The following is a 21094-nucleotide window of genomic DNA, read 5'->3' as shown; positions in this document are numbered from 1 at the left end:
TCGTTTATTAAAAAAATGTTGGAAATTTAGTAATCATGACAGTGAAAATTTAACAACACTCCCTTGAACAACGAACAATAGACCTAATCCTGCTCTCCCCCTGGCTCTCTTGATTAGTGTTACTGATTTCAGTGTGCCTACTTGCATAAGAGAATTTAACAGGATTTGCACAATGTGGGCAGGAAGTATGCAAACATTTCACATAGCACTGCCAACACAATTCAGTTCTGACCCTGCAATACCTATAGTATTCTGGTGCTAGACATATTAGGCAGAGAGTGCCAACAATACTTAATGGTATAGCAAAAAAAGTAGTTCTCTCTGTGCAACACCTTTTCCACGATTGAGAAGCAATACTGTGGCTAAAATCATACAGTGTGTTAGGTGGATAACTGTACACATGGAAGAAAATGACAAAGTAGCTATCCATAATTAAACTGCATCAAATACCATCTACTGAAAATTAATGCTCAACAATAATCTTTAATTTCTTTTGCATTTAAATTTTACTTACAGCAAACAATTTCATTAAAAGCTCCTGCTGTTCTTTTGCTGCCTCATTTTTAGCATTTTCATCGTATTCATATCCATTTTTGGATAAATAATCCAAGTGATTGTGAAACACTACTGAACGCCAAAATTGTTCCTGAATAAGAGAGAGGGGGAAAAAAGCATACTAAAGGCCAGGAAAAAAAAAGTGCTTAGTACTTTCCACCAACTTGTATCAAATTATTCTCTAATGTTCCTTTTCACATTCTGTTGGGGCAAGAGATAGATATTTGTCCTTAAGCCTTTATTTGCAAAAGAAAAACATACCACACTAAGAACTTGGACAAATTGGAGAGAGTCTAGAGAAGAGCAACAAAAATGATTAAAGGTCTAGAAAACATGACCTGTGTTGGAAGATTGAAAAAACTGGGTTTGTTTAGTCTGGAAAAGGGAAGACAGAGAGGACAAGATAACAGTTTTCAAGTATATAAAAGGTTGTTACAAGGAGGAGGGAAAAAAATGGTTTTTCTTAATCTCTGAGGATAAGACAAGAAGCAATGGGCTTAAACTGCAGCAAGGGCGGTTTAGGTTGGACATTAGGAAAAGCTTCCTAACTGTCAGGGGGGTTAAGCACTGGAATAAATCGCCATGGGAGGTTGTGGAATCTCCATCATTGGAGATTTTTAAGAGCAGGTTAAACAAACACCTGTCAGGAATGGTCTAGATAATACTTAGTCCTGCCATGAGTGCAGGGGACTGGACTAGATGACCTCTCAAAGTCCCTTGCAGTCCTATGATTCGAACTTTATGGCATGCTTGTAAACCACATCATATCCACACACAAAAGTGCTCCAAATAGTGTTGTCAATGTTGGTTGTATGTATTTCTGGAGGTTTCATCACATGACATAATCTTTAATTAAAGATTAATCTTTAATTCCTGGAGACTCCAGGACAATCCTGGAGGCTTGGCAACCCTAGCTCCAAACAGCTTACATGCACAACAAATGCCATTTATATTATATTTGTTCACAGCTGGATTGAATCTGGTCTAATCGGAACTATCTGAGCCTTCACCAGTTTAGTGCTAGAGTGGACAATGCTAAACCATTCAGAATAAAACAGTTCGAACAGTCCTACTACTACTGTGCTACAGTGCATTGGCAGCCTTTCAAAATCCCCAGAATCCACTGCTTCTGGGAGCTGTAACAGAAACTGTAGGATAGAATACCAGAAGGCATTTTAAGTGAAACAGTATAAAACAGCACTAGCATGGACACTGGCCAAAACTGCAGTGGTCTGCAACACAAATAAACAGAGCTAACATGCACAGTCGGAACCATTTGTGTTTAAGCTAGTCCATGCTCAATGGATCAATTGGGAACCGTTCAGTCCTGTAGCGTGTAGACGAGTGGTTCTCAAACTTTTGTACTGGTAACCCCTTTCACAAAGCAAGCCTCTGACTGAGACCCCCCTTATAAATTAAAAACACTTTTTTATATATTTAACACCATTATAAATGCTGGAGGCAAAGTGGGGTTTGGGGTGGAGGCTGACAGCTCGTGACCCCGCATGTAATAACCTTGGGACCCCCTGAGGGGTCCCGACCCCCAGTTTAAAAACCCCTGTAGACACTACCTAAAATACAAGCTCCCTCCAGCCAAATTAACACTTCAGGAAGTCCTTCTTCCACTGCTTGGCAAGGACAATGAGACACACATTCAGTCAGTACTGTTGAAAAATGGAGGAAAACCACTGAACACTTCACAAAAGAATACAGTATTTTTTACTGAAGCTTCTTCTGTATACATCAGGGGTCTCAAACACGGCGTTATTTCCTGTGGCCCGCCACAGGTGCCGACTCCACCGGCAGCCAAGCTCTCCTCCCCCCCGCCAGCCCCTCCTCCTCTGAGTGCGCCGTGTCCCAGCTTCTCCGTCTATCTCCCAGCGCTTCCTGCCGCCAAACAGCTGTTTGGCAGCATTTAGGACTTTCCAGGAGGCAGGGGGGAGGAGCGGGGATGCGGTGCACTGGGGGGGGGGGGGGGACAGAGTGGAGGCGGGGACTTTGGGGAAGGGGTTGGAATGGGGGTGGGGAAGGGATGGGAAGAGGTGGGGCAGGAAGAGGCAGGGCAGGGGCGGGGCGGAGCCTCATGGACTAGACGAGCAGTCTGAGGTATGACATTCATCATGGATGATTCTTTGCTGTGAGTAGCTGGGAAGAATGTTTGTTAAAAGTGGCAACGTATTTTGTATGAATAGTTACTTTAAAAAGTTCCTGCCATTACAGCTATGTTGATAGACTGTTAGTATAGATCATCATCAGTGTTACTGACCACATAAGGAATGGTTACAGGTATTTATATTTTATTAAAACCCCTCTTCGCATTACAGTTTTAAAAAAGTTAATACATTGACTTTTAATAGCATACTATATTACTCCTCATTTTTTTCATTTTTGACTCTACTTTTGTATCATTGTATGAAAAGGTTTCAGTGATGCGGCCCTCGGGCCAATGTACTAGTCCTCATGTAGGCCTCATGGTGATTTGAGTTTGAGATCCCTGGTATACATAGATCAGTGAGCATAGATTTCAAAACATATGAACAGGTTTCAGAGTAACAGCCGTGTTAAAATAACAGAACGCCACCTTCAGTCCCCAACTAAAACCCCTCCAACGCATTATCAAGGATCTACAACCTATCCTGAAGGATGACCCAACACTCTCACAAATCTTGGGAGACAGGCCATTCCTTGCCTACAGACAGCCCCCCAACCTGAAGCAAATACTCACCAGCAACCACATACCACACAACAGAACCACTAAGCCAGGAACCTATCCTTGCAACAAAGCCCATTGCCAACTGTGCCCACATATCTATTCAGGGGACACCATCATAGGGCCTAATAACATCAGCCACACTATCAGAGGCTCGTTCACCTGCACATCTACCAATGTGATATATGCCATCATGTGCCAGTAATGCCCCTCGGCCATGTACATTGGTGAAACTGGACAGTCTCTACGTAAAAGAATAAATGGACACAAATCAGATGTCAAGAATTATAACATTCATAAACCAGTTGGCGAACACTTCAATCTCTCTGGTCACATGATTACAGACATGAAAGTTGCGATATTACAACAGAAAAACTTCAAATCCAGACTCCAGCGAGAGACTGCTGAATTGGAATTCATGTGCAAATTGGATACAATTAACTTAGGCTTGAATAGAGACTGGGAGTGGCTAAGTCATTATGCAATGTAACCTATTTCCCCTAGTTAAACCCTGGATTTGTGCTGGAAATGGTCCACCTTGATTTTCACACACATTGTAAGGAGACTGATCACTTTAGATAAGCTATTACCAACAGGAGAGTGGGTTTGTTTGGGGGGAGGGGTGTGTGTGGGGGGGAGAAAACCTGGATTTGTGCTGGAAATGGCCCACCTTGATCATCATACACATTGTAAGGAGAGTGATCACTTTACATAAGCTATTACCAGCAGGAGAGTGGGGTGGGGGGAGAGAAAACCTTTTGTAGTGATAAACACCCATTTGTTCATAATTTGTGTGTATAAAAACAAACATCTTCTGTATTTTCCACAGTATGCATCCAATGAAGTGAGCTGTAGCTCACGAAAGCTTATGCTCAAATAAATTGGTTAGTCTCTAAGGTGCCACAAGTACTCCTTTTCTTTTTGCGAAAACATATGAAATTGCCCCTGAGATGGAGATTAAAACTCAGTGCCAATTTACACCATGTGCACCCCAACTGAAATGAGGTTTAAATCAAATCAGAATTTGGAACAAAGTACAGATCTTTTGCGGAGATACCAAAGAATATTCTACATTTGCATCTTTTTTCAACTAGTCTCTACTTTAAGGGACAAATTAAACCTGAAGACCAAAACTTTCAGAATGACTAATAATTTTGCATGCTTAATTAAATACTTTAAAAGAGCCTGATTTTTAAAAGTTGGGTGCTCAGCAGTGCCTGAAAATCAGACACCTATAATGGGTTTCAAGTTGGGCCCCAAACACTAAGGCAGCCAAAAAATGTTAATCACTTTTGAAAAGCAGACAGATTAGATTTTGATGATCAAAGGGAGATAGCATTTCTTAATGTGTAATCTTACATTGATTCTATCAACTTTGTTCTATATTTATTCTCTTTGGTACATACAATTATTTTAACAATAAAAAACTTGCATGAACTACCAAACCTGAACGAACTCCACACCTAGATCTCTTCTGCAGACTCTATGCTGCCTCTTTGTAGTACAGTTCCCAAATTGTTTATTGGGGTTAGATATTTTGCAATAAATTTAGTGAAAAATGCCAGACTGACAGCTCTGGAGACTGAAGACCCCTATTTATGTACAGATGGACTTCAGAAGTGGAAGCTTCCCTATACTATCCTACCGATGTGCCTCAACCTTGACCTAGGAACAGAACACTAATTCAGTGCTGTCATGTATTCAATAGTTTGCCTCTTTATAGTGAGGGTTTTAATAATGTGGACCCCTGTTCACTAGGAACACTTAAGACAATCTCATCCCAATTTGTTGGTAAAGTCTACATACCTCCATCTGTCCTTTTTCTGTTGTAATTTGACAGTAAGGAAGTTTAAAGGATAAAATTGCTACAGCAGGACGTGGAAGTGTAGGAGGGAACCGAGCTCCTTTACAAGGAATGCACCTGTCCAAGGAAAACAAAACACATACAAACCACTCAAAATCTACAGAAAAGCCAAACTGCAAGTCAGGTCTCCCAAGAATATAGAAGGAACGAGGTATTTTAACAGGGTTTGTCATTTACAAAAATTGTATTTTTACATCTGTACAACTGGTGAGAGAAATAAAAGCTCATGGAAAGACCAGAACATATGCTCCACAACGTCAGCTACACCAGAGTTCTCTGTTCCATTCTCTTGTTCACTTTAGATACTTTAAATACGGCAAACAATAAAAACATTATAGCAAATTTCTAACACATGATTTAGTATATTCTAGAAACCGTAAATTCCAATTTATCCAAATCACGGTCCACAGAAAAACAGAAGATAATTGCAAAATTTGAGCTGGCTTTCTTATTGTTTGTTTTATTTTTGGCTGAGGAGTGGCGTGTGTGATGGAAAGGGACGGGAACACACACACACACACACTCTCTCTCTCTCTCAAGACAGTCTTGTAGCACGTTCTGCTTTTTGACGTACTGGATCACACATACAGTTCTGAATAAAGTGACTCTAGTGTTATTGGAGCACTATAATGGCATTTAAGTTGGCACTCTCTTGCAGGGTTCAGCTAAGTAAAATGTCAGTTTGGGAAAGGTGATCTATAGAGCTGCATCACTGCAGCATTAACAAAATTTCTCCTTAACACTGCATAAAAAAAGAGGAAGCATTACTGGTCTGGTTAGGTGTGTCCGTTATTGTATAAGGTTTGATAAATGAAACACCAAACAATGAGCCTCCCCTGCTTTCTTATCTTTAGCAGTTGTGGTGGCTTTGAATAAAAAGTTCTTTGTAATTCATAGAGGAGCACCCTTTTTCTTAGAGGAGCAGGAGGAAAAAACTCATGATGACTCTGACTCAGTCATCCCACCAGTTTGATACACATTTTAATGAGTTTCCTGGAGACCAGGGTTATTTAAAGAGCTGGAAGAGGAAGTGGACAGCGAATTGAAGTCTGCCAGTGACACAAAATACTTTCACTTAATAAAAAACTACAGAGGAGTGTAAAAAGCTCAATTTTGAATTACAGGAGAACCTCAGAGTTACAGATACCTCGGGAATGGAGGTTGTTTGCAATCCTGAAAGGTTCTGTAACTCCGAACAAGATGTTACAGACTTCAACTATGGGGGCGTTGGCGCTGCAGCCATGGGGTGGGGGTGGTGTCAAGGCTCCAGGTGTAGTGGGGAGAGGGGGCCCTCAGGTCCCAGGGCTTTAAACCTGGAGGGAGTGCTGGGACTCAGGACTTTAGCCCCATGGCTCCGCTCCCTGTTGCAGCCTCACAGGGGGAACTGGGGCTCAGAGCTCCCCACGGCTTCATTCCCGGTTTCAGCCGAGGGGGTGGGGGGGAACATGCCAGGGCTTGGGGCTTTAGCTACGGGGGAGCACTGAAGCTGAAACCTGAGGGTCAGAAGCCCCGAGCCCCCTTCCCGGACGCCTGACCCTCCCCCACCCTGCGGCTGCAGCCCCAACCCGTTGTGGTTGAAGCCCTGAGCTGGTTGTTTTTTGGTTCTTTTTTTTGTCTCCACTGCTGCCTGATTGATTACTTCCAGTTCCACATGATGTATGGTTGACCAGTAAGTCCGTAACTCTGGTGTTCATACCTTTGAGGTTCTACTGTACATTTTTTCTAAATTTATCTGCCAGCAGTCTGTAGGGTAGTGCACCACTGAAAAAACAAGCTGACGGGTTCTGAACTGGCAGGAACCTCTCTGGAAAAGGATGTAGGAGAAGTCATAGATAGCTGAACAAAGAGGCTAACCTAGTGTGGATCAGCAATTAAACAGATAGGATGCTTGGGTGCATTAAAAAAAGGGATAGAAAACTATCAATTCCTTAAAACAATGTTATTGTCATATATTGCGCTATAAAATGACAGTTCGCTCACAGCTCCTCACAGTCATAGGCTAAGTATTATCACACAAATAACCAGCTACGACTGGATCTGCACAGGGGTCAACTCATGTGGATGCCACTGCAGGATCTGGCAATTATTGAGGGGATATGAGGAGGAAAAGTATACAAAGTGATCAAGGTATTAAAAAAGCAATGTAGGACTGGACCAAATGGAATTGGGAGCTTCTGATGCTGTTTTAGGAACCCCATAGAAGAAAGATTACAAACTTATTCGCTTTAGAAAATTGTAATTTTAGTAAGGTTTGTAATTCACAATAAAATGTAAGATGCCTGTTAGCCACACATTAGAAATTTCTTTATCAAATTATTACTGACAATTTTATTCAAGGTCAATTTAGTAATTAAATGTCCATTTTAAAAATTACATATATAATTGGATCACTTTCTGAGCATATTTATTAGCTATTTACCCTTTAAAAATCATGTTAGTTAAAGTTTCTCTACAGTTTCTATTATTCTAAAGGGGAAATGTAACATTTATACCATGACCAAGACAAACAACTCTCTTTGCAAAATCCCACCTCAGCTGCTGGGGGTTTTCATGGATGCCAATTACCCAATAATGATCAGATTTTCCTTTGCAGTATTCTCGTGTGTCACACACTGGAATCCAGGTGTTCCCAAGTCCTCTGTTCAACATCTTCACAATTCCCTCCGAATCCACATAACATGGGGTACCTATTTATAACAAACACAAGCATTGTTCTGGCAGCCAACTCAATCTAAGACCGCAATACGACTGAGGATTTATGGGCAGATGCTGCTAGGCAGCAGTACATGGTTAGGATGCCCAAATATTAAGTAATGTCCTCCAGCCCAAAAGTACAAACTGTTTGGGAGAAGCTACTGTTTGATTAGAAAGCTGCACCACCTGCTGGCCAGATTATTCAAACTGACATTTAAACATGGAGATACGTAAGAGATTGAAATTCCTGAAAGATTTCAAGAATTTGACAGAAAATAAGCTACTTTAGGAAAAACCACAACTTTGGGAATAAGCACTTTTTCCTACTATAAATCTCAGAAGTTAGAAATTCAACAGAAAAAAGGTTTCTCTCTTCAACTCGAGGCACAGCAGTATTTACAGTTTATCCTGAAACTCCCAAGCAGGTAGTTCCCAAATTCAGCTACTTAGCAGCTGACAGGTTTCAGAATAGCAGCAGTGTTAGTCTGTATTCACAGAAAGAAAAGGAGTACTAGTGGCACCTTAGAGACTAACCAATTTATTTGAGCATAAGCTTTCGTGAGCTACAGCTCACTTCTTTGGATGCATTCAGTGGAAAATACAGTGAGGAGATTTATATACACACCCATTTTTTCATGTTCCGTGTGTATATAAATCTCCTCACTATATTATCCACTGAATGCATCCGATGAAGTGAGCTGTAGCTCACGAAAGCCTATGCTCAAATAAATTGGTTAGTCTCTAAGGTGCCACTAGTTCTCCTTTTCTTTCTACTTAGCAGCTGTAATCATAATCTATATTTGATTCAGATGGTGCAGTCTCTCTGCTCTCTCACTATCCAACCAAAATTGGGGCCTGGATGAAGGTTAGATGGTGGAGACTCAATCCACAGAAGAAAGAGGTAATACTGGCTGGCACAGAAAATATTCAGAAGAGATGTTAGGGCTGATACCTGTCCTTGGACTCGAGGGTGTTTATCTGCATTTAGTCAATAAGATGTGCAAGCCAGAACCCCAGTATTTTTAGCACTCAAGTAGCATTAATAGCCAAGAAGGGTTCTTCTCATCTGTGTATAACTAGCAGATTGGAACCTCTCTTTCTGGATGCAGAGCTGCCCAGCTATCTGGTCTTTGTTACCTCAAGCTGCAATTATTATTGCACTCAAAGCTGTCATTGAAGACCACTCACATTTCAGGTAGTGCAGAATGCAGTTTCTGAATATTTAGTGGTGCTTCTCACTGGGAGAACGACACCTGTAGTCCACAGTGTGCTCTTGTTTCTAATTTGTGTCCAGGTGCAAGTCAAGGTGTTGGCTGCAACCTATAAAATAACTTTCTAATTTTGTTCCTGACTATTGCAGAGAACACCTCTCCTCATGCTATACTGCAGCAGTTGAGGTTAGCTGAAGAACTGACTTAAAAGCCCGCATATGTAAAAGGGGAGTGATTGGTGGCATAGGGTTCCCAGCTACGGACCCTCAGTTCTAGAACTCACTCCACACATTGATCTGACAGAGGAGACTTTGTTGACCTTCTTAGAAGGCTACAGGGCTTATCTATTTTTCCTCCCAGGCTTTTCCCTAAGCAGATATTTGGGACAGATCTCAAGTTTTTTCTATTTCAGTAGAAAGGCAGAGGTGTAGCTTTTTTGGGGGGAGGCAGGAGGGAAGCCAATTGGCTCAAGGTTTTTTGGTAACATTTTAAAGTATTTTTTTAATACTGTAAATACACTAAAATTTCCAATTACCACATTTATATCAGAGGAAGATGGATGGATCAGTGGTCAAGAGACTTTAAAAACAAATTTGAGTTACAGGAACATCTTATTTTTTAAAAATTAGGTGAACGATTCTGCAAAATTCTCCACCTAAAAAAGCCAAGGTTGCTCACTGGAACTCTCATCACATAGCTGCATCATCTTACCTTCTGCTGAAAATCCTACCCACGTCAGGTAGGATTTCCTTGTAAGAGGAAGTGGGTCTCCATGTAAAACCTGTCTCTTCTTTTTTCCTAACTCTATCAGCTGTACTCCAAGGCACTGGTCCCCATCAAAGCCAGTACCTAGTAAGAAAAGAAGGTCAACCCAATGACTGTGTTGCATAACAATATAATTTTATACTTGATTAGACAGAATCTGAAGGTAAAATGCATCTTCCTCTGAGTAATTCTATTTCAGGTCTATGCCTGAAAGCCCAATTCTGATCTCAGATATGTGGGTACATGTTGTGTGTATCTTATAAGCTCAGCTACAGCTCTTACAAACACATGCGTAATACTTGTTTTTACAAACTACAAGTTTCTACAAACTTCCTCCTGTGTATCTGAAATCCAAGTTGGATCATGGCTATCTTACAGTTACAATCCTCTCCCCACAAACTCAGCCAATTATCAAAGCATTCATTTGTTCCTGCAATTAAATGTCTATTGCATATTCTTCTTCAGAATTCAAGCTATTTTAAGCGATAGATGTGTATAAATATGCAATGAGGCCAACATCTGCAAACTTGAGTGCCTAAAATTTCAAGCAAAATTTTTTTTTGCTGATTTTCATAAGTGTTGAGCACCTACAACTCCTACTGAAGTCATTGGGAGCTGTGCATCCTTAGCACCTCTCAAAATTAGGCTACTTATTTTTAGGTGCCTAATTTAAGGCACTCAAGTTGGAATATGTAGGTTTTATTGTTTAATGACATTTGTGTGTTTGCTGCAATAAAAGGAGTTACTGGTGGAGAGGGAGAGAGGAAGCACAGAGCGAGGAAAAGAAAAGAAGAATTGGTGACCATGCACGTTAACCAATACCTGAAACCACTGACAAGAGATGGTAGGGATTTCAAACAAACCAAAAAAAAAAAGCATGAAAGGAAGAAGAGTACCTCTGTGATAAATAACCACAAGCTGCTCTCCATGTCCCGCCATTGACACCACCGGACCAGGGAGACTGAAGATCTCTTTCTGAACTCCACCAATTGTAAACACACGAGTTAGCATTGCACTAGTGGCACAAGCAGCCCAGCCCTGACCCAGACAAATAGCTTCAATATCTTCATCCTTTGGCATATCTACTGTCCATTCCTTGTTGGAATCCCAGGAGCTAAAATGAACGCAATGAAGCTTGCTAAAAAATGAGAGGAACAAAAGGAAAACATTTAAACATTTAAGTCTGAAATAGATGTCATGACTTAAAATACACCATCGACTTACCTGTGCTCTGTAAAGTTTTATTATTTTCTGAGACTTGAGGGATTACCTACAATCTGCAACTATCAGACAAGTGAAATGGCATGATACGTGCAGATTACCATTTGTAACCCTATTGCTCAGTGACTGATCATCCAATTCAACTTGCAGCTTCAGAAAGCCAGATTCTTCAAAAGTATGATGTTGAATCTGATTGGAGTCTATGAGTGGGATCTTCAGATGTGCTGAGCAACTCCAACTCCAATTAAAATTAATGTGATTTGAGGGCGCTAAGCACACCTGAAAATGAGGCCCTACAAATCTTGTCACATTTTCCTGACAAATTCAGAGGTTTTTTTAATTAAAACTTTTAATTTTTAAAATTTAAACTTTAAGAGACAGACATAAGCAAATTGCTTTTAAAATTTCAATTTGATGAGATTATTTGCATGAATAGTTCTATTCAGTGCTGCAAGGACATAAAAAGGGCTCGATCCTTGTGTCCATTGGTCATTACTGCCCATTATATTCCTGTTTGTCATTTAAAGGTGGAATTCCAAGTGCAACATCTTTCATATGGCAAATAAAAAATACAGCCGCTTTAGAGTCCTGTTACATTCAAACACCAGAAGGCAAAAAAGGCAGACTCCCAAGTATTTGACACACTTTTGAAAAAGCTTTGAAAAACGTACAGGTTTTTCAGAGCTCCTATAACTAGTAGATGCTGATCACATTTTATAAATGAAGATCTACATTTTGGCTAGTTGTACGTGGATGAACTGGGTGAGGAAATGGGTGAAGATCTTTCTCGCCCCTGAACATTCCCCAGCTGCTGTTGGAAAGTATGTACTGCCTGTTTCATCAGCAGGTTCTAAGAAGCACTATACAGGGCACACACTTAAGCCATTCTGTCAGTGTGTGCCCTGCAGCTAAAATGCATCTACGCACCAATGCTCAGACACAATAGCTTTCTATTATCACTCCTACTACTGCAGAGGGAAGTAACAATCTTCCCAACAATGCCTTATCATGCATTATTGACTTGAGGGGACTGAAATTCTGTCATTAATATGTAGAGTTTCGTTTGAGACATCAATGCATTAAAATCTTCCAGTATACACTTGGAAAGACAGAAGAACTTCAAACAACAAGAAACAAAGAAAACTACCTGCACTACATAAAGTATTAGGATACTCCTTAAATCTACATAGCGGAAGGATGTGAAAATCTACCACCATTTTTTTTTTTAAATTAAGATCAAGAACCAAAAAGTGATAACTTCAAAGAGCTCTTCGAACATGCTGAATTTAATTCCACAATACAGGTTCCATGCAGATGCACTATAGATTACCTTGCAAGTTCCTCTGTGCTCTCACATGCCAACAGGATAGCTTCACTGGAAAGATCAGCCATTGTGTGATTCAGAGAATTTGGCAAGTGTGTTGCATGATGTATAGAGGTATCGTGAAATTCCACATCTATAGCGTTGTCTTGCTCATCATTATAACAACGAATAATACCAATAGAGTTCCACACCTATAAGACAAAAGGTGAAGAATATTAGCAATTCCAAAGAAGCCAGTTAAATTAGTCACACCTACGAACAGTTTAAAAGTGGCTGTGGCTGTCAGCTGCTGGGGCCGGAGCTGTCCCCACTGTTCCCCCTCATGGCCGGAGCTGTTCCCCCTCCCCCTGCCTCCCAGCAGCCACAGCTGGAGCTGTCAGCAGCCAGGGCTGGAGTTGGTACTGTCTCCCCCACCCCACCCCCCGCAGCAGCAGGAACTGTCAGTCCCCACCTTCCTCCCACAGTGGGAGTCAGGCTGTCAGTCCCCCCAGCAGTCAGCCCCTCCTCCCACCCCAGTTATTTTTAGTAAAAGTCATGGAAAGGTCGCAGGCTTCCATGAATTTTTGTTTATTGCCCGCAACCTGTCCGTGACTTTTACTAAAAATAACAGTGACAAAATCTTGATCTCAGTCATAGTTGAAGATAAACAATTTAAAAGAGTATTTTATCTAGAATGCAATAGCACAGGTACAAAATGTCATATTCTAATTTTCCCTTAAAACAAAATATTGTGTCTACATGAAAATAAGTAAAAATAGGAACTTCTCACTCATGTGTGATTTAGGCAAGTTACTTAACCTCTCTACAGCCCACTTTCTCTATGTGTAAAATGGCGATATATAGATATATAGGTATAGATATATAAATATATATAACGCTTACCCATCTTTTTAGAAGTACTTTGAGATTTACAGGTAAAAGGTGCTAAGTGCAAAGTATACCATTAAGAGCTCTGGGTATTAACAGAAGGCTACTTTTATTATTTAGCTTTAGAGTTATGTCAAATTTTACAGTTTTTCAAGATAACAGTAAAAGAATTGATTTTAGTCTTAGGCAAGTCAAACAAGAAGTAGTGTCAGTAATTACTGAAAAAGTTATTATATCAATCAACACAGCCATAGATAAAATTAGATTTACCATGAAGCGGTGCGTGAGGTGTGAAGGGGTAGAACCAGACTGGAATGGCTTTTGCTGGGGAGTTGGCATTGGTCCATCATAGAAAGGTCTTTGGGTGGTTGATACTGGCAGAACTGGAATGCTACCATCTTGGTCATTGTCATCATCTTTTTCAAGATCGGAATTAACTTTCATCAGTGCAGTATCTAGAAGGTAAAACTTTAATATCAGAGGATTACCATGGCAGATGAGATAGAAAACAATTAAAGAAAACACTAGAAACTGTGTAGTGTGATAAAACAGAGGCCATATTTGAACAGAGGATGTAGGTAAGACTCAATAAAATGCTATCAGAGCCCGAAAAAACACTAAGAGCTGTAGAATCCAGTTCATTCTGTACCTAGTGAGTTCTCATCGTCCTCTATTATTGCCCCTCGTTGTCTAGGATGGCCTGAAGCTAGCATGAGGTCGTCATCATCATCATCATCTTCCTCATTAGATAGGACCTTTGGAGATGACCGTGGCTCAATCAGGTCTGTGTTTAAAAAGTCATCATCTTCATCAAAAAGATTGTTGTAGTCCTTTGTCACTGCACTGGAGACCTAAAGTGAAAAAACAATCCTCAAAGAGCATTTTTCTGAACCTTGCATTCACAAATTGGATTAGCTAATAAATCAAACCATACAGGGGCTGAGGTTGCTAGAGCTTTGAGTTTTTATGTACTCAGTCAAAATAAGCATGATTGCTTAACATTTACAGATAAGGGTTAAGTAATATTTTTATTACCTTCCCACTTGATTTCTTTCCATCTCTATTACAAACATTCTCAAGCAGTCCCAGATTTCCTTCAGTGTCTGTATATGCTATTTGCCCACCTTTGGGGTGCCATGCCAGCCCACAAATTGTGTAACTTTTCTCATGTTTCATCCTAAAAACAAAAAAAAAAAGTTTTTAAGCTTAAGGTAGGAACCTTCATAAGTGTATTCTGCAAAGTTCTAGTACTCCTTGTACTATAAAACAACATACCGATAAATGTAGCAACAACAAAATTACAAGGTGCAGAGAAGGGCTACTATGATGATCAGAGAAATGGAGAAACTGCCTTATGTCAGGAGACGTAAGGAGCTTGGCTTGTTTAGCTAAAAAAAACAAAGGCTGAGGGAAGATATGATTGCGCTCTATAAATACATTAGAGGGATAAACAACAGGGAGGGGAAAGAGTTACTTAAGTAAAGTGCCAATGTTGGCACAAGAACATCTGGAAATAAACTGGCCATCAACAAGTTTAGGCTTGAAATTAGACAAAGATTTCTAACCATCAGAGGAGTGACGTTCTTGAACAGCCTTTTAAGGGGAGTAGTGTGGGTAAAAAAACCTAACTTGTTTCAAGACTGAGCTTGAGAAATTTATGGAGGAGATGGTATGATGAGGTTGCCTCCAATGGCATACAGCACATCCACGACTGCTATTAGCAAATATCTCCAAGGGCCACAGATGAGACTCTAGATGGGGAGAGTTCTGGGGAGAGGGAACTTTTTCCTATGTGTCTGGCTGGTGAGACTCGCTCACATGCTCAGGGTCTAACTGATCCCCATATTTGGGATTGGGAAGGAACTATTCCCCCAGGTCAGATTGGTAGAGATCCACAAGGGGGTTCACCTTCCTCTGCAGCATGGGTCACTTGCTGGTTTGAACGAGAGTAAATGGTGGATCTGTAACTTGAAGTCTTTAAAATCAAGATTTGAGGACTTCAGTAACTTAGCCAGAGGTTATGAGCCTATTGCAGGAGTGGGCGGGGGAGAGGGTCTGTGGCCTACGATGCGCAGGAAGTCAGTCTAGATCAGTGATACTCAATTAGATCTACCCATGGGCCGATTTGAGTATTTTATGACGAGAGGCGGGCCATTAGTGCAGAAGGCTGACAAAATAAAACACAAAACAAAACTTCAGCTGCCAATAAATAAAGACCTTGACTGCAACATAACTATTAGTGTTTCTTTTAACAAAGTTTATAAATCAACATTATTACCTGTTTCATAGTTGTAGCCATGTTAGTCTGTATCAGCAAAAAGAATGAGGAGTACTTGTGGCACCTTAGAGACTAACAAATTTATTTGAGCATAAACTTTCGTGGGCTAAAAACCCACTTCATCGGATGTATGCAGTGGAAAATACAGAAGGAAGACACACACACACACACACACACACACACAGAACATGAAAAAATGGGTGTTGCCATACCCACTATAATGAGAGTGATCAGTTAAGGTGAGCTATTATCAGCAGGAGAAAAAAAAACTTTCGTAGTGATAATGTAGCGCAAGAACAACGCTTCCTCAGCTCTTGTCCCCTAATGCCCCTACTCTACTTGCACTACATTGATAATATCTTCATCATCTGGACCCATGGAAAAGAAGCCCTTGAGGAATTCCACCATGATTTCAACAATTTCCATCCCACCATCAACCTCAGCCTGGACCAGCCCCCACAAGAGATCCACTTCCTGGACACTACAGTGCTAATAAGCGATAGTCACATAAACACCACCCTCTACCAGAAACCTACTGACCGCTATACTTAGCTACATGCCTCCAGCTTTCATCCAGACCATGCCACAAGATCCATTGTCTACAGCCAAGCTCTAAGATACAACAGCATGTGCTCCAACCCCTCAGACAGAGACAAAAGCCTACAAGACCTCTTTCAAGCGTTCTTACAACTACAATACCCACCTGCTGAAGTGAAGAAACAGATTGACAGAGCCAGAAGAGTACCCAGAAGTCACCTACTACAGGACAGGCCCAATGAAGAAAATAACAGAATGCCACTAGCCATCACCTTCAGCCCCCAACTAAAACCTCTCCAGCGCATCATCGAGGATCTACAACCTATCCTGAAGGACGATCCCTCACTCTCACAGATCTTGGGAAACAGGCCAGTCCTTGCTTACAGACAGCCCCCCAATCTGAAGCAAATACTCACCAGCAACCATACACCACACAACAAAACCACTAACCCAGGAACCTATCCTTCAACAAAGCCCACTGCCAACTCTGCCCACATATCTATTCAGGGGACACCATCATAGGACCTAATCACATCAGCCACACTATCAGAGGCTTGTTCACCTGCACATCTACCAATGTGATATATGCCATTATGTGCCAGCAATGCCCCTCCGCCATGTACATTGGCCAAACCGGACAGTCTCTATGTAGAAGAATAAATGGACAGAAATCAGACGTCACAAATTATAACATTCAAAAACCAGTCGGAGAACACTTCAGTCTCCCTGGTCACCCGACTACAGACCTAAAACTCGCAATACTACAACAAAAAAACTCCAAAAACAGCCTCCAACGAGAAACTGCTGAATCGGAATTAATTTGCAAACTGGACACCATTAAACTGCACGCAGCCAATGAAGTGGGTTTTAGCCCACAAAAGCTTATGCTCAAATAAATTTGTTAGTCTCTAAGGTGCCACAAGTACTCCTCATTCTTTTTGATTATTACCTGTGTTTCTGGCAACCTCTAATGGGAGAAGTGATATTGACGATCTCTGGCAAGCTTTATGAAGCGTGTTTTGTAGGAGGTCAGGGCAAAGCACATGCACTGTTGAAGATGCTCTCATCTGTCAGGCAATTGCAGCGTTGTTTTTTTATAATGTTCATGGTAGAAAACCCAGATTCGCAGAGGTACGTTGATCCGAACATTGTTAAAAGATAGATGAATAGATTCTGGCTATTCTGAAACTGCTCAGCATATTAAGTCCAGAAATCACAAAGTCCCACTTTTCTGAATTTTGCCTTCAAGACATCTGAGCTCTGGAGCCTTACAATTTCTAATTGAAGGGCACCTTCATCAATTAAATCAAGAATGTTCTTTGCTTTAGAAGGGCAAGGTCCATCAGCAGAAACAACAAACAGATAAAAAATAAATAAAAGCAAATCCTTTGGAATTTTAAAATTTTCAAATCACATTTTAAAATTTTCAGTCAGATCGTTTAGAAATTCTTGGATCGTTTTCATTGAAGTTTCATCTGTAACAACAACATACAATGTGGGAAAATGCAGCATCTTTCCTGTAAAGTCTGTCTGAAAGACTTCACGATTCACACACTTTTTCAAACAGATCCCCAACACTGCTTGCATGGCCTTGGAGTTGCAAGCTGAGGGAATTCAAGTGACCAATAATATCGCACAGAAAAGTTACCTGTGACATAGAGGAGACATCATTTATAAATTCCAGGAACTCACAAGCCTTGGTCTTGTGGTTTGAAAGAAATTCGATTATTTCTTTTTGAATTGCACAAAACTTCTTTAGCATGCACCTCCTACTTAACCAGTCAATGTCATTGTTCTGCAACAGGTCACTGTATGCAGCTGAAACGTCTTGTAAAAAAGGTTTAAAAAGATGATGTTGCAAGCTAGAAGTTGAGTGTATATGTAGTTCACTAATGTCATCACAATACCCACTGTTTTTTTCAAGTCCCCAGACAATTTACCGCATAGGACAGTCTGGTGAATCATGCAGTGAAGCATATTTAATGAAGGGTGTGTCGCTGCCAAACAGGAAGCAAAGCCCTTCTCTTTCCCAGTCGTGGAGGGACCTCAATCTGTAACAAGCAAATTTACTTTCTGCAGATCTAAACCATTTTTTTCAAAAAAGCCTTTTACCTTTTCAAAAATGATCTCTCCTGTGGAGTAGGATTTTAATGGTTTTAAGCACAAAAATTCTTCCTTGAAAATGTCACCATCATAAAATCTTACAAACAGCAATAGCTGAACAGTGTCACTCAAATCGCTTGATTTGTCCACTGCAAGAGACGTGTATTTGGCATTTTTTAAATCAGAAAGAAGTGCTGACAAACAACCCTCGTAAATTACCTCCAATCTTTGCATTGCCATGGAATCAGACATGGGAATTTGCTTCACATGCTTCACATGGTTCACATTGTCATCTTTGTTTTTATCTCCGGCAAAAAGCTCCTCCAGCATTTCCAAGGGCACTCCTTCACAAGCTCGGCACCCAAGAAAGGCTTTTTCTTTTTAGCTAGTACCAACATTATCCGAAGAGAAGCAGCTGTTGCTTTTTCTTGTAGTCGCTGACGTTGTGAGAATGACATTTGAAGTGTGATACGAAGACTTCATATTTTCAATTTTGTCACGACTTGCAACACTGCCAGGAGGCTAGGCCGTGTTGAAGTTACTGTGCTTTGATAGTATCACCTCACATTGATGACCTTGTAGATGGATACAGTGGTTTGGCATATTAAGTGCAAAGGTTTTGCGTTTAAATGAGGTGGCGTAATAAAAGGAAAACCTGCTGTCCAGTTTGGGTTAAAAGCTTGGTTTTTGCTGTCGACTTTGCGATGTTTACTCCCACTCGCATTCATTTTTGGCTCCATTTCCATTCCTAATGAAAAAATGGGCAGCAACCTAGCTCAATCATAGCCAACGCTATCATGAGAACTTAAGATCCAGTCAGCAGTGCTTAATTTGTGCGGGGGTTCAGCCTTCGCACCTCTGGACTCCCAGCCAGCAGCTGCCGCTCTCCGGCTGCCCAGCTCTTAAGGCACCGCCGTCGTCAGCAGCAGCGCAGAGGAGTGGCACTACCATACCACCCTTACCTCTGTGCTGCTGCTCGTTGCAGCGCTGCCTTCAGAGCTGGGCACCACCCAGGAGCTGCCCCTCTCCAGTTGCTTAATTTGTGTTTAATTTGTGCCAGGACTTGCTGGGGCTGAGTCCCCGGCACCTCTTTCATGACAAATTAAACACTGCAAGTAAATTACTTACTAAGGAAATCATAGGCAAATGATAGGCAGCGGAACATATTTTTAAGGTGAGCTGGCGGGTTATACAGGAAGCTTTTTCGGGCCTGCGGGCCCCCTACGGAGTATCACTGGTCTAGATGACCAAGATGGTACCGTCTGGCCTCAAAGTCTATGAACTGAAGTGAAGTTAGCAGAAATTTGTAATATAGCACCTAGAAGTTCTTCCTTTCATATGAAAAAAATCAATTTGAGTTTTAAAATAATTAATAAATCAGAATTATATTCATGAAATGATAATTTCCCACTATAGGTGGAAAAAGAAAAGTAATTCCCCAGCAGACACGTCCTGCTGAATTGTCCAGTTACAATAGCACACATGACTGCTCTCGTGAATCACATTTGACTAATTAGCCCTTTGCCTCTAATGTCAAATGGATTAAGTCTCCTCTCTCCCTTTGTTCTCACATAAGTGTCCTCCTACGAATCATCGGCATATAATCTTCCTGGGCTCCTAACATGTATTTTAAAAGTAATAAATCATGTTTCTTATCTGACTTATTCACATGCAAAAACCCTCCCTCCTCCTCACTTCATCAGACTTATGGAACAGAAATACTTTACTAACAAGACAGTAGCACAATCAGGTTCTGCCTTTTCTCCTTTGGGGCAAAGGCGAAAGAGTGGTTGGCTCTCTGATGAATCTTTATTTCCCCTCCTCCTGATTTAAGTATCCCATTCTTGAAGAAATGCATCACAAGAGCCACTGTTCTTGCCCTTTCGGGAGGCTCAAAGCCATATTCCCCTCACAGCCTGTCACAACACTACTCTTTATAAATTAACCAAAGGATGAAGGTGAGTAATAAAATGCATCACCTTATCCGCTGCGGGCTAGATAGTGGTATTGAGTCATAAACCCACACTCAGGTCCCTGCCCCACAAGAATCCTCAGGAGGCATTCTGACTCAAAGTGAGCTAGAGAATACCTCCCAGAGCTCCCTGGTTGCCCTGAGACGAAAGTATGGTGCACACTATGTGTACATATGTGAAGATGATGCCATGGCTTTGCCTACTTCCCACCCTCTGTCTGGGAAGTTGCTCCTGGTGAGGGGAGGAGATAAAGCACCTCAAGCAGCCCCTGAGCTCCCTTGAGTGCCACGCCTGCAGTTCTGACCATCCCTTTCACAGGCTGTACAACAGTAAGGAGACTCCATGCTCCCTCATCCCACCCACTGTGGGGCCATATAAAGGGAGTCACTAATCTAACCATGAGTGGGCTGCCTCTCTACTGCTCCCAGCTCAGGGAGCAAGAGAAAGTGTTTTTTTTATAAATCTAAATATATATCTTTTTCAGAGCTTTCTATAAGCAAATTATTAAGAGTATAAAAATATTGCTCGGGCATGTAGGAATGAAATCAGGAGGGCCAAATTGTACCTGGAGCTTCAGCTAGCGAGAGATGTCAAGAGTAACAAGAAGAGTTTCTTCAGGTATGTTGGCAACAAGAAGAAAGCCAAGGAAAGTGTGGGCCCCTTAATGAATGAGGGAGGCAACCTAGTGACAGAGGATGTGGAAAAAGCTAATGTACTCAATGCTTTTTTTGCCTCTGTCTTCACGAACAAGGTCAGCTCCCAGACTGCTGCGCTGGGCATCACAACATGGGGAATAGATAGCCAGCCCTCTGTGGAGAAAGAGGTGGTTAGGGACTATTTAGAAAAGCTGGACGTGCACAAGTCCATGGGGCCGGACGAGTTGCATCCGAGAGTGCTAAAGGAATTGGCGGCTGTGATTGCAGAGCCATTGGCCATTATCTTTGAAAACTCGTGGCGAACAGGTGAAGTCCCGGATGACTGGAAAAAGGCTA

General features: G+C 41.3%; 1 protein-coding gene across 1 annotated transcript in view; it reads right to left on the bottom strand.

The window, feature by feature from the left end:
* The window catches only part of WDHD1 (WD repeat and HMG-box DNA binding protein 1), a 52450-nt gene that overhangs the window by 9201 nt on the left and 22155 nt on the right, over window positions 1-21094 (bottom strand). Inside the window, exons 10-18 of the mRNA XM_048853933.2 lie at window positions 14247-14388; window positions 13861-14062; window positions 13482-13666; window positions 12351-12535; window positions 10696-10937; window positions 9746-9883; window positions 7660-7816; window positions 5072-5186; window positions 515-646 (exon numbers count right to left, since the gene is read on the bottom strand). Of these exons, the coding sequence (XP_048709890.1) occupies window positions 515-646; window positions 5072-5186; window positions 7660-7816; window positions 9746-9883; window positions 10696-10937; window positions 12351-12535; window positions 13482-13666; window positions 13861-14062; window positions 14247-14388 (1498 nt within the window). The remainder of the gene's footprint in view (window positions 1-514; window positions 647-5071; window positions 5187-7659; window positions 7817-9745; window positions 9884-10695; window positions 10938-12350; window positions 12536-13481; window positions 13667-13860; window positions 14063-14246; window positions 14389-21094) is intronic.

The sequence above is a fragment of the Caretta caretta genome, chromosome 6 (genome assembly GCF_965140235.1).
Source record: "Caretta caretta isolate rCarCar2 chromosome 6, rCarCar1.hap1, whole genome shotgun sequence".
Taxonomy (NCBI): Eukaryota; Metazoa; Chordata; order Testudines; family Cheloniidae; genus Caretta; species Caretta caretta.
Note: the sequence above shows the minus strand (reverse complement) of the source record. Positions and strands in the feature narration are given on the sequence as shown.